General features: G+C 39.8%; 1 protein-coding gene across 4 annotated transcripts in view; it reads left to right on the top strand.

Annotated features, from left to right (window-relative positions):
* Positions 1 to 17,275, top strand: part of SIPA1L2 (signal induced proliferation associated 1 like 2) — a 118,736-nt gene that overhangs the window by 61,248 nt on the left and 40,213 nt on the right. For 2 of the 4 annotated variants that reach the window (XM_084828134.1, XM_084828133.1), the window contains exons 7-10: positions 767 to 844; positions 7,554 to 7,711; positions 8,559 to 9,135; positions 13,757 to 14,031. In XM_084828134.1, coding sequence (XP_084684260.1) covers positions 767 to 844; positions 7,554 to 7,711; positions 8,559 to 9,135; positions 13,757 to 14,031 — 1,088 coding nt within the window. The remainder of the gene's footprint in view (positions 1 to 766; positions 845 to 7,553; positions 7,712 to 8,558; positions 9,136 to 13,756; positions 14,032 to 17,275) is intronic. The other 2 variants (XM_084828136.1, XM_084828135.1) reach the window with 1 other exon arrangement.

Genomic DNA, 17,275 nt, shown 5'->3' with positions numbered 1-17,275 from the left:
TCCACAATGTTTTAGTAAACACTCATCAGTCTTTGTACCTGGACAGTCTTGATATCTAGTAGTAATATAACAGTATGTTCCATTGCTTTCTTTGGATAAAAAAATGTGGAAGTTTTCCATATTCAAGTAATATTGAGATTTGAAGGCCCACCACATTTTTTTTAATGATACTGGAGTCCAGTGGTATTTGCATAGCATGGAGACTTCTCCATAAGATGTGATAAGCACACCCAAGTAACCAGGATTTAGCCAGCCTTAATGTGTAGAAGAAATAGCTAATGAATGTTTATTTTCTCTTTTCGTTGTTACCTGGCTGCCAAGATATGTAATATAGAATGTACCCACAGAAGGATTCTTGTCAGGCTAGGAAGGATCTACATAAAATAACAAGTCTTTCCTGCAAACACTCAGTGGGCTGAAGTTCACCGTTGCAGATGCAGTTGCTGATGTTCTCAAGGAACAACCTTACCAGCCCTGTGGTATAGAAATTCTGCGTTGCATACAGGGTTTGTCTCATTTCATACACTCACTAAGTTGTGGGAACTTCCCATCTTAGATTGGCATCTAGCAGCCCAGTCTTGTTACACTAAAGTTACGGTGTCAGTAGGTTTATACATCCATTGTATCTGGTATGGTCACTGACCAAGGTATGTAGCTAGTTACTATTAACGTTGTCTCCAATGTGCAAGGGCTGAGCATTTCTTAGAATCCAGTTACCTGTGAGCCAGAAATAGGCCACACCAGAATTGTCTGTTGCTTTTTCCAGGAAATAACTACGCCCTGCTTGGTCACTGATCAGGACAACCCTCTAGTTTTAGAGCCAGCAGGAGATCCAAACGCTAAGGTAATTCTTCAGTTTGGCTGCAATATAGGGTGAGAAGCATTCACTCGGTGTTCTGATCAGAACAGAGGAAGCTACCCACTCTGGTGCAGCCAGTACCACCACCTTGTATTGGCTTTCCTCCAAATCATAGTTGAAGGCTTTCCCTGTTGAACCTTTACCCTTACAAACACCCTTTCCAGATCATTTCCTTGTAAGATTTTCCTTCACACTGCCATTTGCTTTTGTTATCTTTGGTCAGATCTGATTAATCCACATCTGTTTTCCGGATCTTTTTGTTGTTGTCTGATTTAATAACAAATTAAAACAAGTTATTGTCTCTACGTAAGATTAACGACTACTTCAGTGTTCAGAATTTGCTCAGTTTTAATCAGGTCTGATTGAAATAAGTGACATTTTATGTGTAAATATTAAGGTAAAATTCAAACTTCTTACAAAACAACTTATTTTATGGCTATATTAAAATAAGTTTGAAGGTTTCTTTGTCATGTCTATTCATTTTTCCCCATTAAATTGAATGAAGAAAGATGCTGTATGCTATATGATACAGAGTATGCTGTATGCTATATGATACACATACACACACAGGTTATTGTGGGCTTTCAATATTCAGTAATGGTCAATTTACGTTGGGCAGCTTAGAAATATTAGAAATAAATGAATAAATATGACACACCCTTATATGCCAAAAGGGACTGATCAGGGGAATGTTCCTGATTTGATGGGTAGAGTTCATCCTAGTATATCCCTTTTCTGATTTCACTGTCAGAAGAGAAACTTAAAATGTAGCACTCATGGTTGATTCAAATGTTAAGGAAAGCAGAGACAGAGAAGAAAGGCAACCCCCCCATGTGTGAGATTGGATCATATCCAGAACAGCCCTTTAAAAGTGTGGTGGATAGTGTTTTTCTCACATGATCTTAACTAGATGCTCTTTCATGACAGGTCAAATTGTCATATTAAAGTTAAGTTAATTAATTCTTATATTTTATTTAGATACAACATGCCAATGAAGACTGTAATTTATATACATTTATTTAAAAATAAGGTCTGTAAATAAATAATTAGTGGAACTTCCAAATACATGTGTGTTAGGGTACTTCCAGACAAGGGTTTTATTGCATCATCGCCCTACCTCATTCACTGAATTTTACTGAGGGTCCAGATGATGTTGTCATTCCATTGCAACCCTCCCATGTTTTCCCATCACTGTTTCCATCTTTTTCCTAACTGCAGAAAATCTGTTAAGGAAAAAACGATGGATTTGCTGCACTGTGCTTTTTGATTGGTAGTGCTAGGAGCCCTCAGTCTGGAGGCACTCTTAGGTGAAAGACTGATACTAGGGTTCTGCTGTCGGTATTGTGTTGCCCATGTAGTATATTGAAAACTCCTATTATCTTGTAGTATCAGCTCAGAATATGTTAGAAAAATAGATAAATAAATAGCAAGGGGAAAGGAAAGGGAAAGAAAGTGGTCTGGGATGAAACACTGAATTTTTCTCAATTTCCCTCTTTTTTACTATTCTCAAATGTATTTTCTATTCTTTTTTTATCCATTCAATTTGTAATCCATTTTTACAACCTTCCCTGTCAGAATCAACGTCTTCCATATTGCAGTTCATCAGCAATTTAACTTTCCTTTTCTGTTCCTTGCATTTTCATTCCTTGTTTATGATCACTGGTTTGCTTTCCTAATGTGCTTACTTTTATGGTACTGATTGTAGTGGTAGTATGTTGTGTTGATTTCTTTAAAAAGTTGGCAGTGTCTTGGACCTCACCCAGTTTGGTAAGATTTTAAAGAATGAATGAATTCCCATTTTATTTTAATATACTTAAAATGTATCAAGCATCAAATGTTCACCATGCTAGTTACAAAACTTAAATTCATTTCAAGAACTACTAATATTCCTGTAAAATGTACTAGAAATGTTTAGATTGCAAATGTCCTTGAGTTCATATTCATGATATTGCCTATCCTATAGGACAGAAAAAAATAAAATAAAAGAGCTGCACTAGCAAGAACCGCTTCCAAAACAAGACAGGCTAGTCCAAATGGAATGGTAGAAAAATGATTTTATCAAATAGTACCTTCCTGTTGGTTGTTATTGTTAAAAAAAATATGAATGAAAATATATCCAATGGATTTTGGGCTATCAAAGGGGATATTTATTTATTTTTCAATTAATTTTTTTAAAATGTCCTTCTATTTTTACCCCACCCCACCTCCATTACACGCGATAGTCCAGGCACATTAAAAATTATAGTAAGTCAAGGCAGAAAACTACAGAACGCATTGTTCTCATGAGCCAGGGAGATGGATATACTACAGCAAAGGGGGTATTTATCAGGGTATTTTTAACTGTATTTCTAAGAGAGTCTTTTTCTGAGAGAGGAAAAGGACTCCCAGAAATAAAATTAAGACTTCTTTACAAAAATGTTATCACTGGCTCACAGTGTGAGGGCCAATTCCTATGCAAGTCCCCCCCTCGAAAAATCAGATGATTATTTGATAAAAGTGATTTATGGGATTACCCTTTTATCTATTCTACTTTTCTTTCAATTTAGCATGTCTAAAGATAATTCCACAAGTTGCAAGGATGCTTGAAGACACAATTACCATAACAAAATAAATCTGGTTTTATATGAAAGTTTTACCCTATATAACTTGGAATATAACATTTTGTAAAGCTTCCAGTATGATTTACAAAAATACAACCAAATCACTGTTGTGATAAGGAAAAATTACTTTTGACAAATCTGAATTCTATAAAATAATAAATTGATATTTTTGCTAGAAGAGTTATTCAGGGCATTTGGCACTGACCGAGCTTGAGATTCTTCTTTGGGACTTCTGTGCATTCTCAGAGTGGGAGCTCTGCTGCACCTATGCAGCCCTACTGTAGAATCTTCTAGAGAGCCTCTGGGAGACGCGCTTCCCTCCACTTGACTAATTTCTACATACCTTTGAGGGATGTTAAACACTGAGGGATTTGACCCCCCACACCCACACACCAGTTCTCCCTTTGCTGCTAGAAAGTGGGAATCTGGTTTATCTCTTTTTTAGTCCTTTTAACAAAGCTGGAAAAGTATTTAGTCTGTCCAGCTGAATTCTTGAGAGTCTGAAATGTCCATTCCTTGCTTCAATTTCTGACAGCTTCAAGATTAAAACCAGCTTTAATGGGGGAAACCATGGCTATCAGGGAGATCTCTATGCCTAACCCAGAGGGAAGGTGAGGCTCCCCGATCAACCATCATCCTCAAAAGGCCATTTCTGCTCCATAAGAATCCACTGTCACTTTAATGCATGAAAACAGGAGTGTAAGTCTAGAAAGCATGACTCCAACAAAGCAAGCTCTTTGTCCAGAAATATGCAGTTTTAGGTAAGACCGGGATTCTCCATAGGTCCAGGCAGAGGTGCATAAGAAGGCAAAATCTAACACTAAGATCAAAACTGAGGGGATAATGATGCCACCTGGAACTGAGGTACATCCCAATTAGAATATCATTTTTTTGCTGAAATATATCTTGGAGTGGGTGGTCATTTTGGAAAACTTCCCCCTCTCCCAGGACTTAGAGCATCTCTACACCAGCCTAAAATCCTGCATTTAAAATGGGGGTTTCTTCTTCCATTTTAAATACAGGATCACAACAGACTCCCTTTACATGCGCATCCTTCCCCCTCCACCTTTCCCCTTCTCCCCCTTATCTGAGTCTTCCATATGTTTCATTGATCTAGCTCCCCTTCTTGCGGCTTTGCCTTTTTCACAGAACTCAAGCCGAATACAAGTGGGGTAATTTGATACCTCATCATCTCTGATCTTTTAAAAAATGGTATAAAGGTCATTTAGTGCAGGAGACACCCTGGAGGTTAATGGCGTCATCTAAAGGGCCCGCAAACTTCAGTGAGTGAGCAATCTCAATAGCAGGATAAAAGTTTGGTGTGAAGAAGCCCCCAGTGTAGGCTTGCTTGGCATAAAAGCTTAGTAGATTGTTTAACAGGTCCGTCTGGAACCAAAGGTTCTATCTCACCCTCTGGAGCTGAAGGAATAATTTCAATATCTGAAAAATTGCTTCTGTTATATGTATGGGGAAGTGGTAAGCTAATAGGGAAGTGGCATGATTTTCCTCTTTTCAAATACTACTTTACTGATGTTTTCATATCTTTGTATGACGTTTATAGGCTTTGCCCTTTAACTGTTCTGTGAAGACATCTGATCAGTACATTAAACTGCATCTTGGCAAGATGAGTTGACAATAGAAAGGCTTGCTTCCATAAAGACTTCAGCCTACCCATAGATTCACGTCTTTACATCCCACCAAAATAAGTGTGTGTAATTATTAGATGAATTGCAGCTAGTAGGATATAGTGTCGTTACAAACTTTCCCTTGATCTTCATAGGCCTGGATTGAGCCCTATGACTATAGCTAACTGTGTGCCTAGACCAGGTACAGACACACAGCTGTTTTTTCTCCTGTGTTTACATACATCTCTAGGCCACCCCATTTTAAAAGCTTGTGAAAGGTAAAGTTAAATAAAATTCAACTGAAACGATTCAAAACACAACAAAGATTAAACCTCAAACTCGCTGCCAGCTTACCCCTGACAATCCTAAACCAGTCCAAATAAATAAATAAATAAATATTGAAATAGAATAATAGAATACTAGGGTTGGAAGGGACCTATAAGACCATAGAGTCCAACCCCCTGTTCAGGGCAGGAATCTAAGTCAAAGCATCCCTGACAGATGGCTGTCCAGCTTCATCTTGAATGCCTCCAGTGTGGGAGAGCCCACTACTTCCCTAAGTAATTGGTTCCATTGTCGTATTGCTGTAACAGTCAGGAAGTTTTTCCTGATGTTCAGCCGGAATCCAGCTTCCTGTCACTTTAGCCCATTATTCCGTGTCCTGCATTCTGGGATGATGGAGAAGAGATCCTGGCCTTCCTCTCTGTGACAACCTTTCAAGTACTTGAAGAGCGCTATCATATCTCCCCTCAGTCTTCTCCTCTCAAGGCTAAACATGCCCAGTTCTTTCAGTTTCTCCTCATAGGGCTTTGTTTCCAGTCCCCTGATCATCTTCTTTGCCCTCCGCTGAACCCTCTCCACACACTGTTTGTCTGCATCCTTCTTAAAGTGTGGTCCCCAGAACTGGACACAGTACTCCAGGTGAGGCCTAACCAGTGCCAATACTATAACCAATACTATCAAAAAGTACTGGCTTTGAGAGCTTCCAAGATAATGGGGTTGCATTTTTCTTCAGTAGCCTCTCTCCCCAATCTGTCTGCTTTTAAAATAACAGGTGGGTTAAAGTAGCTTCTGGTTTTGTGCTGACGTGAAAATGCATCAGAAAACAACACACACGAACATCCATATATGTCCGTGGAACACCTGGATCGCGGCAATATTTCCAACACCTTTTCTACTTTCAGATAATTAGAAAAATGGTAGCTACTATCACCTTTTAAACTGCATTCTTGTTAACTTTGTTGTTGCAATTTAGTTGTATTGCTGATAGGTTATGTTACCTAAGAGCAATCCAAAATACTTCTTTTTATAATGAATAGCGCTTGCCATATGGTTCATTGATCAGTAATAGGAACATTTACATATACATATTTTTTGCAGTTTCCGAAGGACCACATGGGAGATTCTGCATGTGCACCACAGCATTTGCGATCAAATTTCTATCACAGACCATGCCACAAACACCAACCAAAAAAGTTGCTCCCAAAAGTCTAAATGGTGGGCGTGGGAGGGAGGGGTTTCTATAATAGTGTTGGAGGGGAAATTGCAGAAGCCCTCGCGTGCACGTTGACCTGGTTCACACATAATACTAACCCATGGTTTATTTAACACATAGGTTGTTGAATTATGAGTGGTTGTGATGTGCAAGCCCAGCTGTGCTAACAAACCATGGTTTGTTAACTGTGAACAACTGAGAAAGAGAACCCATGGGTTGTTGGATTGTGAACTCTGGGTTGTTTAAACCATGAATTATTGTTACATGTGAACCTAGAACTACAGGTTGTTCATGAGTTGTTTTGCCAGGCTACAGGAGCGAGAGGCAAGAGTGGTTAAAAAACCCCTCAACCACTCTACTTGCCAGTGCTACAGGCATTTGGGATACAGGGAGGGAGAAGATGAAGGATGGAAACAACGCAGGACTGAAAAAACAAACCACAGTTCAGTTGTCTGCCAGACCCTGGGCAACAAACCATGGCTCAACCATGGGTCATACCATGGATTAATATTATGTGTGGACGAGTTCATTGAGCAGTTTACATGCAAGGATCCTTGGATCCTGCCCTTTGTTTGTGCAGTGTTGCATCTCCAAATTAATTGAAGTGAGAATTGTGCTAAGAAGCTATTTGGTAGCTGTTTTTTGTTTTTCAGCAGGGGAAATTTGGTTGAAAATGTTTTACCTGTTAATGCTCCACCCCTTTTTTAAAGAGCTGTGTTACATTTTACAGTTCTTGTCCATGCTATTTGAAGTATTTGGGCTAGGTGCCTTCTGTATCACCTCTAAGTCACCTCTGCCTCCTACAGTTGTAATATTTACCATTAGCATCATGGCTAAACAATATGTAGAGTTTTGTGTGTGATCACTAGTTTTTGTTTTTTTCCATAGTCGTATTTTTTTCTGGTGGATATAAAGGAAATTAATTGTAATCACAATTAAGTATTTTCATGCTTTTTTTTTTTTTTTGCGTTTAGCTTCTAAGGAAAAGGCATATAGGAAATGACATTGTTACCATTGTCTTCCAAGAGCCTGGAGCACTTCCTTTTACTCCAAAAAATATCCGTTCTCATTTCCAACATGTCTTTGTAATCGTTAAAGTGCACAATCCTTGCACTGAAAATGTGTGCTATAGGTGAGTACAGGTCTGTTGCTAATTGACTTTGCTTCTTGGTCTTAATTAAAAATAGCTATGGTTCTGTGAGTTTTTTCAGCATAGCATGTGCCATTTACAAAACCTTTGGAAATTTGTTAGATTATTCATTAAGAATAATTTGTACAGTCCTAGTGGAAGCTACTAATCCTTTGTTGTTGTTGTTTAGAGGCCTGGATTATTCAAGGAAATCTTATTTACTAAAGAAAAGCCCATGACTGCTGTTAGATTCAGTATACACCCATGGAAACTCTATTCCAGAAATGGGTACGGAATCTCTGACACGGTTACACAAGCAGAAAAGAATGATGGAGCATCTGACTCAGTTCTAAGTTGGCCCATAATGAATCAAAAGCTTTGCTTGTGAATTCACACCATCAGTCAGTCATTTGTTAGGAAATAAGGGTGCAAAGCAGTATTGCATGGTGGTGCATTCCAGGCATGTAGCTTCACAAAGAGAGTTATATTGCATCTCTTTGTGCACCAACATCCTGATCAACATCTATAACGTGATTATATTATGTGCTGGTACATCAGGAAGTTTGCCTGTTGTGAACACTTAATTTGCTGGTTTGGCACATTTTGAGATTGGACAGCAAAAGTCTTCAACTAGAGAGTGTTCTTCACATTCTCTACTGCATATTGTCACTGAGATCTCCCTACTGAAGAGTACTGAGGTGTGTTCTTATACACAGTTTTCTTGTTTTTTGTACATGCATGCACACAAGCATATCTTATGTATAAACAAGTAATTTTTCTGGTAAACACATTACAAAATGTTGATGCTACAGTAATATTTCTCCCTCCCTGTCTCCTCTTTATTCTCTAGCGTTGGAGTTTCAAGATCAAAAGATGTACCGCCATTTGGGCCACCCATACCAAAAGGAGTGACTTTCCCCAAATCGGCAGTTTTCCGGGACTTCCTTTTGGCCAAAGTTATTAATGCAGAAAATGCAGCGCACAAGTCAGAAAAATTTCGAGCCATGGCAACCAGAACACGTCAAGAGTACTTGAAAGATTTAGCAGAAAACTTTGTTACTACAGCTACAGTAGACACTTCAGTGAAGTTTAGTTTTATTACACTGGGGGCAAAGAAAAAAGAGAGAGTTAAACCAAGAAAGGATGCCCACTTATTCAGTGTTGGAGCAGTGATATGGAATGTGATAGCACGAGACTTTGGTCAGTCTCTTGACATTGAATGTCTCCTTGGTATCTCAAATGAGTTTATCGTGTTGATTGAAAAGGAATCAAAAAATGTTGTGTTTAACTGCTCCTGTAGAGATGTTATTGGATGGACATCTGGGTTAATGAGTGTAAAAGTCTTCTATGAAAGAGGAGAATGCGTTCTTCTGTCTGCACTTGATAACTGTGCTGATGACATCAGAGAAATGGTTCAGAGACTTGAAGTAAGTATGATTTCTTTTATTTATTCATTCAATTTCTATCCCACACTTCATTAAAAAAAATCCCAGGGCAGGTAACAACACTGTTAAAGCAACCAATAATACAATCATAAATAAATCAGACTCTAATAAAACCAATTAGCAGCCCTAGAGCTAACCACTGCTATGTACCTTGGAGAACAAATCTGTTTTGGCCTGGTGCCAAAATGATTGTAAAGCCAGGTGTACCTCTTGGGGCACCACTTCAGAGAAGGCCCTATATCGTGTCACAACTCAATGTACCTCTTGCAGTGGTGGGACAATGAGACGGGCCTCCCCGACAGTTCTAAGGACATGGGAAGGCTGGTACAGGGAGAAGCATTCCTTCAAATACCTGGGTCCCACATTATTTAGAGCTTTGTAGGACAACACCAGCACCTTGAATTTTGCCTGGAAACAGTTAGGCAACCAATACACCTCTTTCAGAACAGTTGTTATATGATCTCTGACAGCTGTCCCTGTCAGCATCCTTGCTGCTCCATTTTGTAGGTTCACTTCCTAGCTCCTTCCTTCCTTTCTTTTACTACCTAGCTCTTTCAGTAAACCTGACTGATGACTTGGATATCTGTTATCCCAATTCCTCCATGTTTGTAGTGTGAATACTTTACCTCTTGGAGAAACTGTCAAACATAATTAACCTTTGAAGCAGACTTGGCTGTAGGCTCTACCCTGGCTCTAGGTTCTTTGCTCCCTTCCCTTCCTATTCCCAGTCCCCCCTTTATGTCTCAACAAGCCACGAGAAATGGCTAACCATCCTTTGAGCCACTTTACTGTGAAGAGAAAATATATATCACTTTACCAAGGCAATATCTGAGCCAATACTCGCAATCCTTAGGGTATGGTGGCTCTATGGTGTGCCTAAATAGGAATGGAGATGAGAGCAACACTCTCCTTTTCTTTTGGGTTTTAAACCCTGCTTCCAAAACTGAAAAAGGATCCTTTTGTTAAGTGTTATGTCAATAATACTGCTTTACCATACATTTCATACTATTAAGGACTTTACAAAGTTATTGTCATGTAAGAGTTTGTTTGCTGATTATACTTTTATGCTAACTTTCAGGGCAAAGCTCTCCCAAGGTGTTACAAAAGATAATTAAAACCATAATGTAGTTTTAAAAGTTAAAATCAAATGATCCAGATTCCTGACTATTAGGAACCAGTATTTCATAGTTTGAAAATATTGTACTTTTCAAAAGCAACCTTCTCTTGAGGAAGGAATTATGAGAATCTGATGAACAGGGCTGAGAATTTTCACTTCATTAGATTTCCCTTTAATTGTGTTAAATTGTTCAAACATATAACCTGACCCATTCAAATGCGTCAGGTTACAATAATTTAGGAGTATTGTGCTAATGAAGAAAAATCCTCTGCACCTGCAAAGACTTCAGTAAATGACTATTTTTGCATGCCAGTTGTTTTGATATAAAGCAGCTGCTAAATATTCAGCAAACATAACGGTCCCTACATGGTTATAATAATCAGTAAGGGAAATGTAATGTAATAGAATTGGACACAAGACAGATGGTTGCTCCAGGGGCATCAAATGTTAGAGCTTTGAGAAGAGCATTTTTATTCGGAAACCTCTAGTCAACCATAAATTACTATTAGCAATCTCTTAATCTGAGGGTTATAATGTATTAGCACGCATGACTTTGCACTGTTTGAAAATTATTCCTCATGTGTTTCTAAAGGCATGTCCCTAGTGCAGAAATGTGAAGGCCTTGGGTGGGAGGGAACAAAAATTATGGTGTGTGTGTGTGTGTGTGTGTGTGTGTGAAAAAGGAAATGGAAATTTGCCAATTTGGGATAAATCTCCTATGAAATATTTTCTCTTTCAGAATGAGAAATACTAGTTAAAGCAGGATGTTAAAATAATACTGTTACAGCCAGTTCACACTGTTAAAAATCTTTAGTTCCAGTATTCAAACATATTTAATATTACTGATGATAGAACTGATAGTGAGTCTGGCTACTAAATAAGCAATTTTGGACTTGATGCTGGAAAAGTACTTTCAGATGTTGTAAAATACAGAACGTTTTCAAGCATTTTGTCCAGAAGTGCATTCTGGGAGTATGCCAATCATATTGCTTCTGCAACATGGTGGCAAGACCTTGATACAAAACAGCCTCAACTCCTGCTTTTCACTTCTAATTCTTCCACTACCTTTTCCATCAAGTGAAATCAACTGATGAATGCTTGAAAACACATACACCATGTGTACTCGTGCACACACAAGAAACAAGCTAATATGAAATGTTGGGGTCATTTCAGTTCCTGGAAACCTTCCATTATTTTATGTCAATGAAGCTCAATATGAAAGTTTTTATAATTGGAAGCTATGGATCTTTCAGACAGTTCACATGTAACACCAACCATGGGAACAAGCCCTGTGCAAGATTCCCTCCATCTTGCATTTTCTGTTTAGTTAGTCCCTGGTTTGTGACAAACCACAGTTTGTCATTAGATAACCTTAAAGTGGCATTTGCTACCCCACTGACCCAGGATAGCAAACTATTAGGCAAGTACAATCAAAGGCAAGTACAAACTGTAGTTTGCTAGTTTGGATGTTATGGCCAACAATAGTTTGCCACAACTCAGGAAGAAACTATGTAAGCTGAGTGCATGAGGAGCAGAGGAGGAATCGTGCAAGCCCAATGCTCAGCTGTGTAATGCAAAACCAAGGACTGGTGTTAAATGTGAATCGACCCATTAATTTTGCTTGGAAAAATAAACTTGAGCTGTGCTAGTATTCTCAAGGAAATATTCAGTTAGATTCAGAACTACTGTTTCCTGAATGGAAGGGCTCCTTCTGTTTGTGGAAGTGAGTTGGCTTCTGCTCTGTGAACTGTATTCTCCCACAGGTAAAAGGGGAAAAGGCTTTTTTTTTCTGATTTCCTCCTTCTCTCTGCAGCCCCGAGGGCTCCCCAACCCTCTGGAGCAAATTATTTTAGAGCATAAGGAGAGGGAGAAGAGGAGTCACCAGAAATTTCCTCCACAACTTCTGTCCATGGGAGTATTCAATGCACAAAGTTCAACCCCATGCAACTCTGGATCCAGCCCATTATTTACCAGGATGGGGTGGGATATAAATTATGGGTTCAAATTAGCTAATTTTATCTCTAGGTTACACTTGCAGCCAAACACTTGCATGTTTATTCAGAAGTAAACCTCACTGAGTTCATTGGGGCTCACTCACCATTAAGTGTCAGTTGGATTGTAATCATGCTCTATATTATAGACTGCTGTAAAGTTTAACTGAATATTTAAACTTATTGCTATTGCTTAATTACATTTAGAGAAGTTTGTTTTCTGTGCTCCTGTTCTCAAAATAGTTTCTCTTTTTGCTGAGGACTACGTACAGATAGTGAAGAAAACGTTTTATTTATTTGTGGAGAGAACAATCCTATGGGGTTCGACGGTCGCCTCTGAACCCAGGGGCGACCGTCTATCCACTGCAGGGTGGGAGGAGTGGTGAGGAGCACATTTCTGCACTCACGCCTCCCTACTTTCGTGGCTAGACAGCTGATTTTGGCTGTCTAGCCATGGGACCTCAGAGCACAGGGTGGGGAGGCCAGACGATGCATAGGAAGTGTCATACTGGCACTTCCAACATCCTCACCCCATCTCCAGGAACATCCCATTTCCCCTGCCTCACACTGCTCTTACGAGCGCCGAGCACGGGGCTGATCCACCCTGCGTACGAGGTGGTGCAAGAGGGTGTGGAGGTCGGTTCTCTGAGAATCGACCTTGGAGCATGGGCTCTGAGGTCAGTTCTTGGGAACTGACCAATCCTATGGCTGACCAATCTAGCCCAATCTAGCCGCTGACTAGCAGCCATAGGATTGCGCCCTTAGAATATTTACATACCACCCTTCATCAAAAATTGATTCCAAGGTGGTTCATAACACAACAACTTGTTTACTGTGTTATAGATTGTGTTTTCAGCTTTTTTTCCAACTGGCAAAAACTAAGTTATGCTTAGGTAGCTTAGACTGTAATCCTATATACTAGCCTTCCCCAAGCTGGTGTCTTTCAATGTGTTGAACAGCAATGACCATAACTGGTGACCATGCTGGCTGAGAATAATGGGAGTTGCAGGCCAAACATCCAGAGGCCACCAGCTTGGGAAGGACAGCTATGAACAGATATCTGGAAAGAAGTTTAATTGAACTCATTCCGGCTTCTGAATAGACATATATAGGTTAGGCTGCAATGTTAAATGCACTTACCATGAAAGACAGTGGAACTTACACACTCTTAGGTTCAGTAGCTTGCAGCTCCATCACTACTCTGATATATTTATAATTGTTTTCTAACAGAACGAGGTATTCATAATTTTACAGTTCATAATGATACAAAGCAGTATCATTTTATGTGCTAAGTTATAGATAGTACACTTCATGTTCCTAATGTAGTAATGCAAGTCTTCATTTGATGAGAAATATAAATATTTCTGTCTTCCCCCAAATGTCCATTCAAGAAAAGAAAAGAAAAAACCCTCCCCCCTTCATGGCTTGCCATTTCTGGAAATCTTACATATCTAGTCTGTTATGCTGTAGTCTCACTAATCTGATACTTCTTTAGATAGTAACCAGAGGATGTGAAACAACTGAAATGACACTGAGGAGAAATGGCTTGGGACAGCTTGGATTCCATGTTAACTTTGAAGGCATTGTGGCAGATGTGGAGCCATTTGGTTTCGCATGGAAAGCAGGCCTACGTCAAGGCAGCCGCCTAGTGGAGATCTGCAAAGTAGCTGTAGCAACCCTGACTCATGAACAAATGATTGACCTGCTACGCACTTCTGTGACTGTAAAGGTGGTGATTATCCAGCCACATGAGGATGGATCTCCTAGAAGGTAAGAAGTCACAGTGGCTAGTATATTGTATGTGCCTTTGCTGATTATTATTTCTCCCTGTTTACAGATGGCTTTCTTTGTTAAATGTTCTTCCAAAGATGGATGTTGTTCCTCTTACTTGGTGTGAATGAGACTAGCAGCTAAAGCTGTTTAGGGGGCAGTAGACTATAATAAATAAAATTGAATCTTATAAGCTGTCTTTATAGGGGAGGGATATAAAGCTTGAAAAATGGCAAAACAGCTAAATGTATAAACAATAGCTTTAATATCACTTTATATAACTTAGGTTCCTCTATCAAAATCTGTGAAACATACTGCCCTGAATATTTCTATAAATCCCAGTTGCTGACATCTATTTAAAGTTGTTTTTTCCATGAGTTATACAGTGATTTGGTTGAAATCCAGTATTGTCCAAAGAGTAATCTATGTATTTTACCTGGTGTGTAATATATTTAATAAGAATGTGCATCAGATTCAGATGAACCCCAAAGCCTGAGTAAAATCAGCCCCCTTTGGACCATTTCTGGCACTTCCCGAGGTGAAGCAGGCTTCTCTCTGAACCCACCAGAACTGAAGCCAGACCAAAACAAGGCTCCATTACCAATTCATTCTCAGAGATGCAGATATTCTGTTTCCTCTCCAAATAGTGTTTTTTGGTTTCTTTTTTTAAAAAATGCTTATGAGCAGAGCGGAAGGAGGGTGTGAAGTTGAGTGGCACACTTCCTAATCCTAGGGCACGTTTTATCAAGGGCTTTCCAGTAACTGTGTTTCAGGGGAGGGCAAGGATGGGACTGTGATATGGCCATTCTGCCAATGCCAAGGAAAAAGCCTTAAACTGGGTTTCAGTCATCATAATGCCCTAGTTCTTGCACCTATCCTTCTGAAACCTTGCAGGTTTCTTACTTAAAGACACCTCTTGGCTGTCTGTCATTCTCAGAACAATGGTCCACAAACAGCATAGGGGGATAAGTGTGTCCTTTTTGGGATTCCCTCAAAATGACAAGGCTTCTCTGTCCCTACTCATCTAAACTTTGCAGGTGTGATCCCTTCAGAAAGGGAAATATCCTTGCAAATTTCATCCAATTCTGCCAAAAAATAAAAACATTACTGGCAGTGCCATTAAAAAAAATCAAAATATAAAGGCATGTAGCATTACCACCACCCTGCGCTCATGCACACACAAGCAGACACACACACACACACACCTATGTTTCCAGCATTGGCAGGTGTAATCCCCTCCTAAGGAGCTACAACACCTGGAAATATTGTCCATTTCTGATAAAGAGAAAAACAGTTATAGCTTTTTTTTCTTTTTCTTTTTAATTTCCCTTGATAGTCAATTGGAGGCACGAAGGCTCAGATTTCTGAATCTTGACAGGTTGAAGTGGGTGGCCTCCAATTTCATCCAAGCAGAATTGGGCCATTTTTCAAAGTGCTAAATTGGGGTCTGGGTCAAATCTGTGGGTCAGTGTACACCTCTACTATTTAAGAACACAAGACATGCCCTGCTGGAACAGACCAAAGATCCATCTAATCCAGCATCCTGTTTCCCACATTGGTCAACCTTATGCTTCTGGGAAGCTCACACACTGGGCATAAAGGCAGTTGTTGCTTAATCACAACTAGTATTCAGAGGCCTACTGCCTTAGAACCTGGAGCAGGCCTGGCTCCAGGTTTTGTGGGCCCCTGGGCAAGCAGCCCTCTGTGGGGGGCCCCCAACACCCACCACTCATTAGTTGGGCAGGCACCCATGGTGGCAGTGCCAAGTGGACATATACCTGGTGAAGTGGCTTGAACCAAAGGATGGTGTGAGAAAGACAGAATGTCATGCCAATTGTAACTATTACAATACGTGACTGAAAGGCGCAATTAACTTAAGCATGTTGTTGGATTTCTATAATTTGGAGAATGCCTGGCATGTCATTGTTGGCATGATAGCTGTCCTTAACATTTTACTTAAACTATCACTGTCAAATTAGAGTTGTGTATGTTGTATTTAGTTTATGGCAGTCCTCCAATAACTTATTTCTTTGAATGGAATGGAAATAAAACATTTTCTTCTTTACTGCCACTCAACATCACACATATGCTGCTTTGGGGAGGCATATAAATATGTCTGTATATCATTGTTTTCTTGAGATGCATAGAACTTGCAATTGAAAGATTTTTTTTCTCAGCTTCATTTGAAGATTCTCGCCATCTGGTTTTAAATATGAAATTACATGGGGGAGGGGGTGCTGATTCTCCTGCTTATCTCTGGTCTCATTCCAAAATAGTTTTGTAATGTTCCACAGCTCAGGGTTGGAGGGAAACTGTAAAAAGTCTAGGAAAGTCATATCCATTCTATAGTCTCCCAGTCATCTAATGCAGCAGAATGAAGCAGGTTTTTCTGCAGCATGCACTGCTTTTGAGTCTAGAATCATGAACTACCTGCACTAGGTGTTTTGTTGTTGTTGTTGGGAACCTATAGCTGGCAAAAGGATGAGTTGCTGCTCTTCCCAGTTGGTCTGACACTATGCAGCTCTTTCATCAAGCTGGGCTGAGCTATGCAGCGTCCCTCAGAACCCACCAATTTTGCTTCTGAGCAGGGTGGATAAAAATTTATTTTAAAAATTAACTTATTAAAAATCATAATTTTTTTTGTAAGTGCCAACTATAATCAGTTTCCTTTTTTTTAAATAACCTGGTTTAAAATGAAATCTGAACTTAACATAAACATATTAGTGCAACCTTATCCAATGTCATATGAGTGGACTTCTTGCATAGCACACCTTTGCTGTCTTCCAAACTGCGGCCCCTGTGCCCCCCCCAAATGTGCTCTGAGGAGCCCCTCAATCCTCCAAAGCAGATTTGGGGGGCTGCAGGGGTGGTCCAGGGGGAATCCATTCCATTGGCAGATGCCTTTCCATCAGTGGATGGACACAATTGGATTTCGCCCCTTGGCCTGGTTCGCACAGAATGACAAGCCAGGTTGTTGTTGTTTTTTAAACTCTTTGTTGTTGTGAACATGGCAGTGTGCTGGGGTACACTGCCCAATCACTCCCACTGCAAACTCCCACTGTTTAGCATGATGTACAAACTAGGAACTGTGGCTGGTTGGGGGAGAGACAAGCCAGAGTTGGAACCCAGTGGCCATCACTTTACATCTCATGGAGAAGCATTTTCCTGGTAACTACCATCCTATGATGCTTTTCTTCAGAAAACAAGAATTCAGGGGCCTGGGGAAAATTCAGTTGACATCTAT

The sequence above is a fragment of the Heloderma suspectum genome, chromosome 1 (genome assembly GCF_057233095.1).
Source record: "Heloderma suspectum isolate Gila_16-S chromosome 1, 16-S_ref, whole genome shotgun sequence".
NCBI lineage: Eukaryota > Metazoa > Chordata > Lepidosauria > Squamata > Helodermatidae > Heloderma > Heloderma suspectum.
Note: the sequence above shows the minus strand (reverse complement) of the source record. Positions and strands in the feature narration are given on the sequence as shown.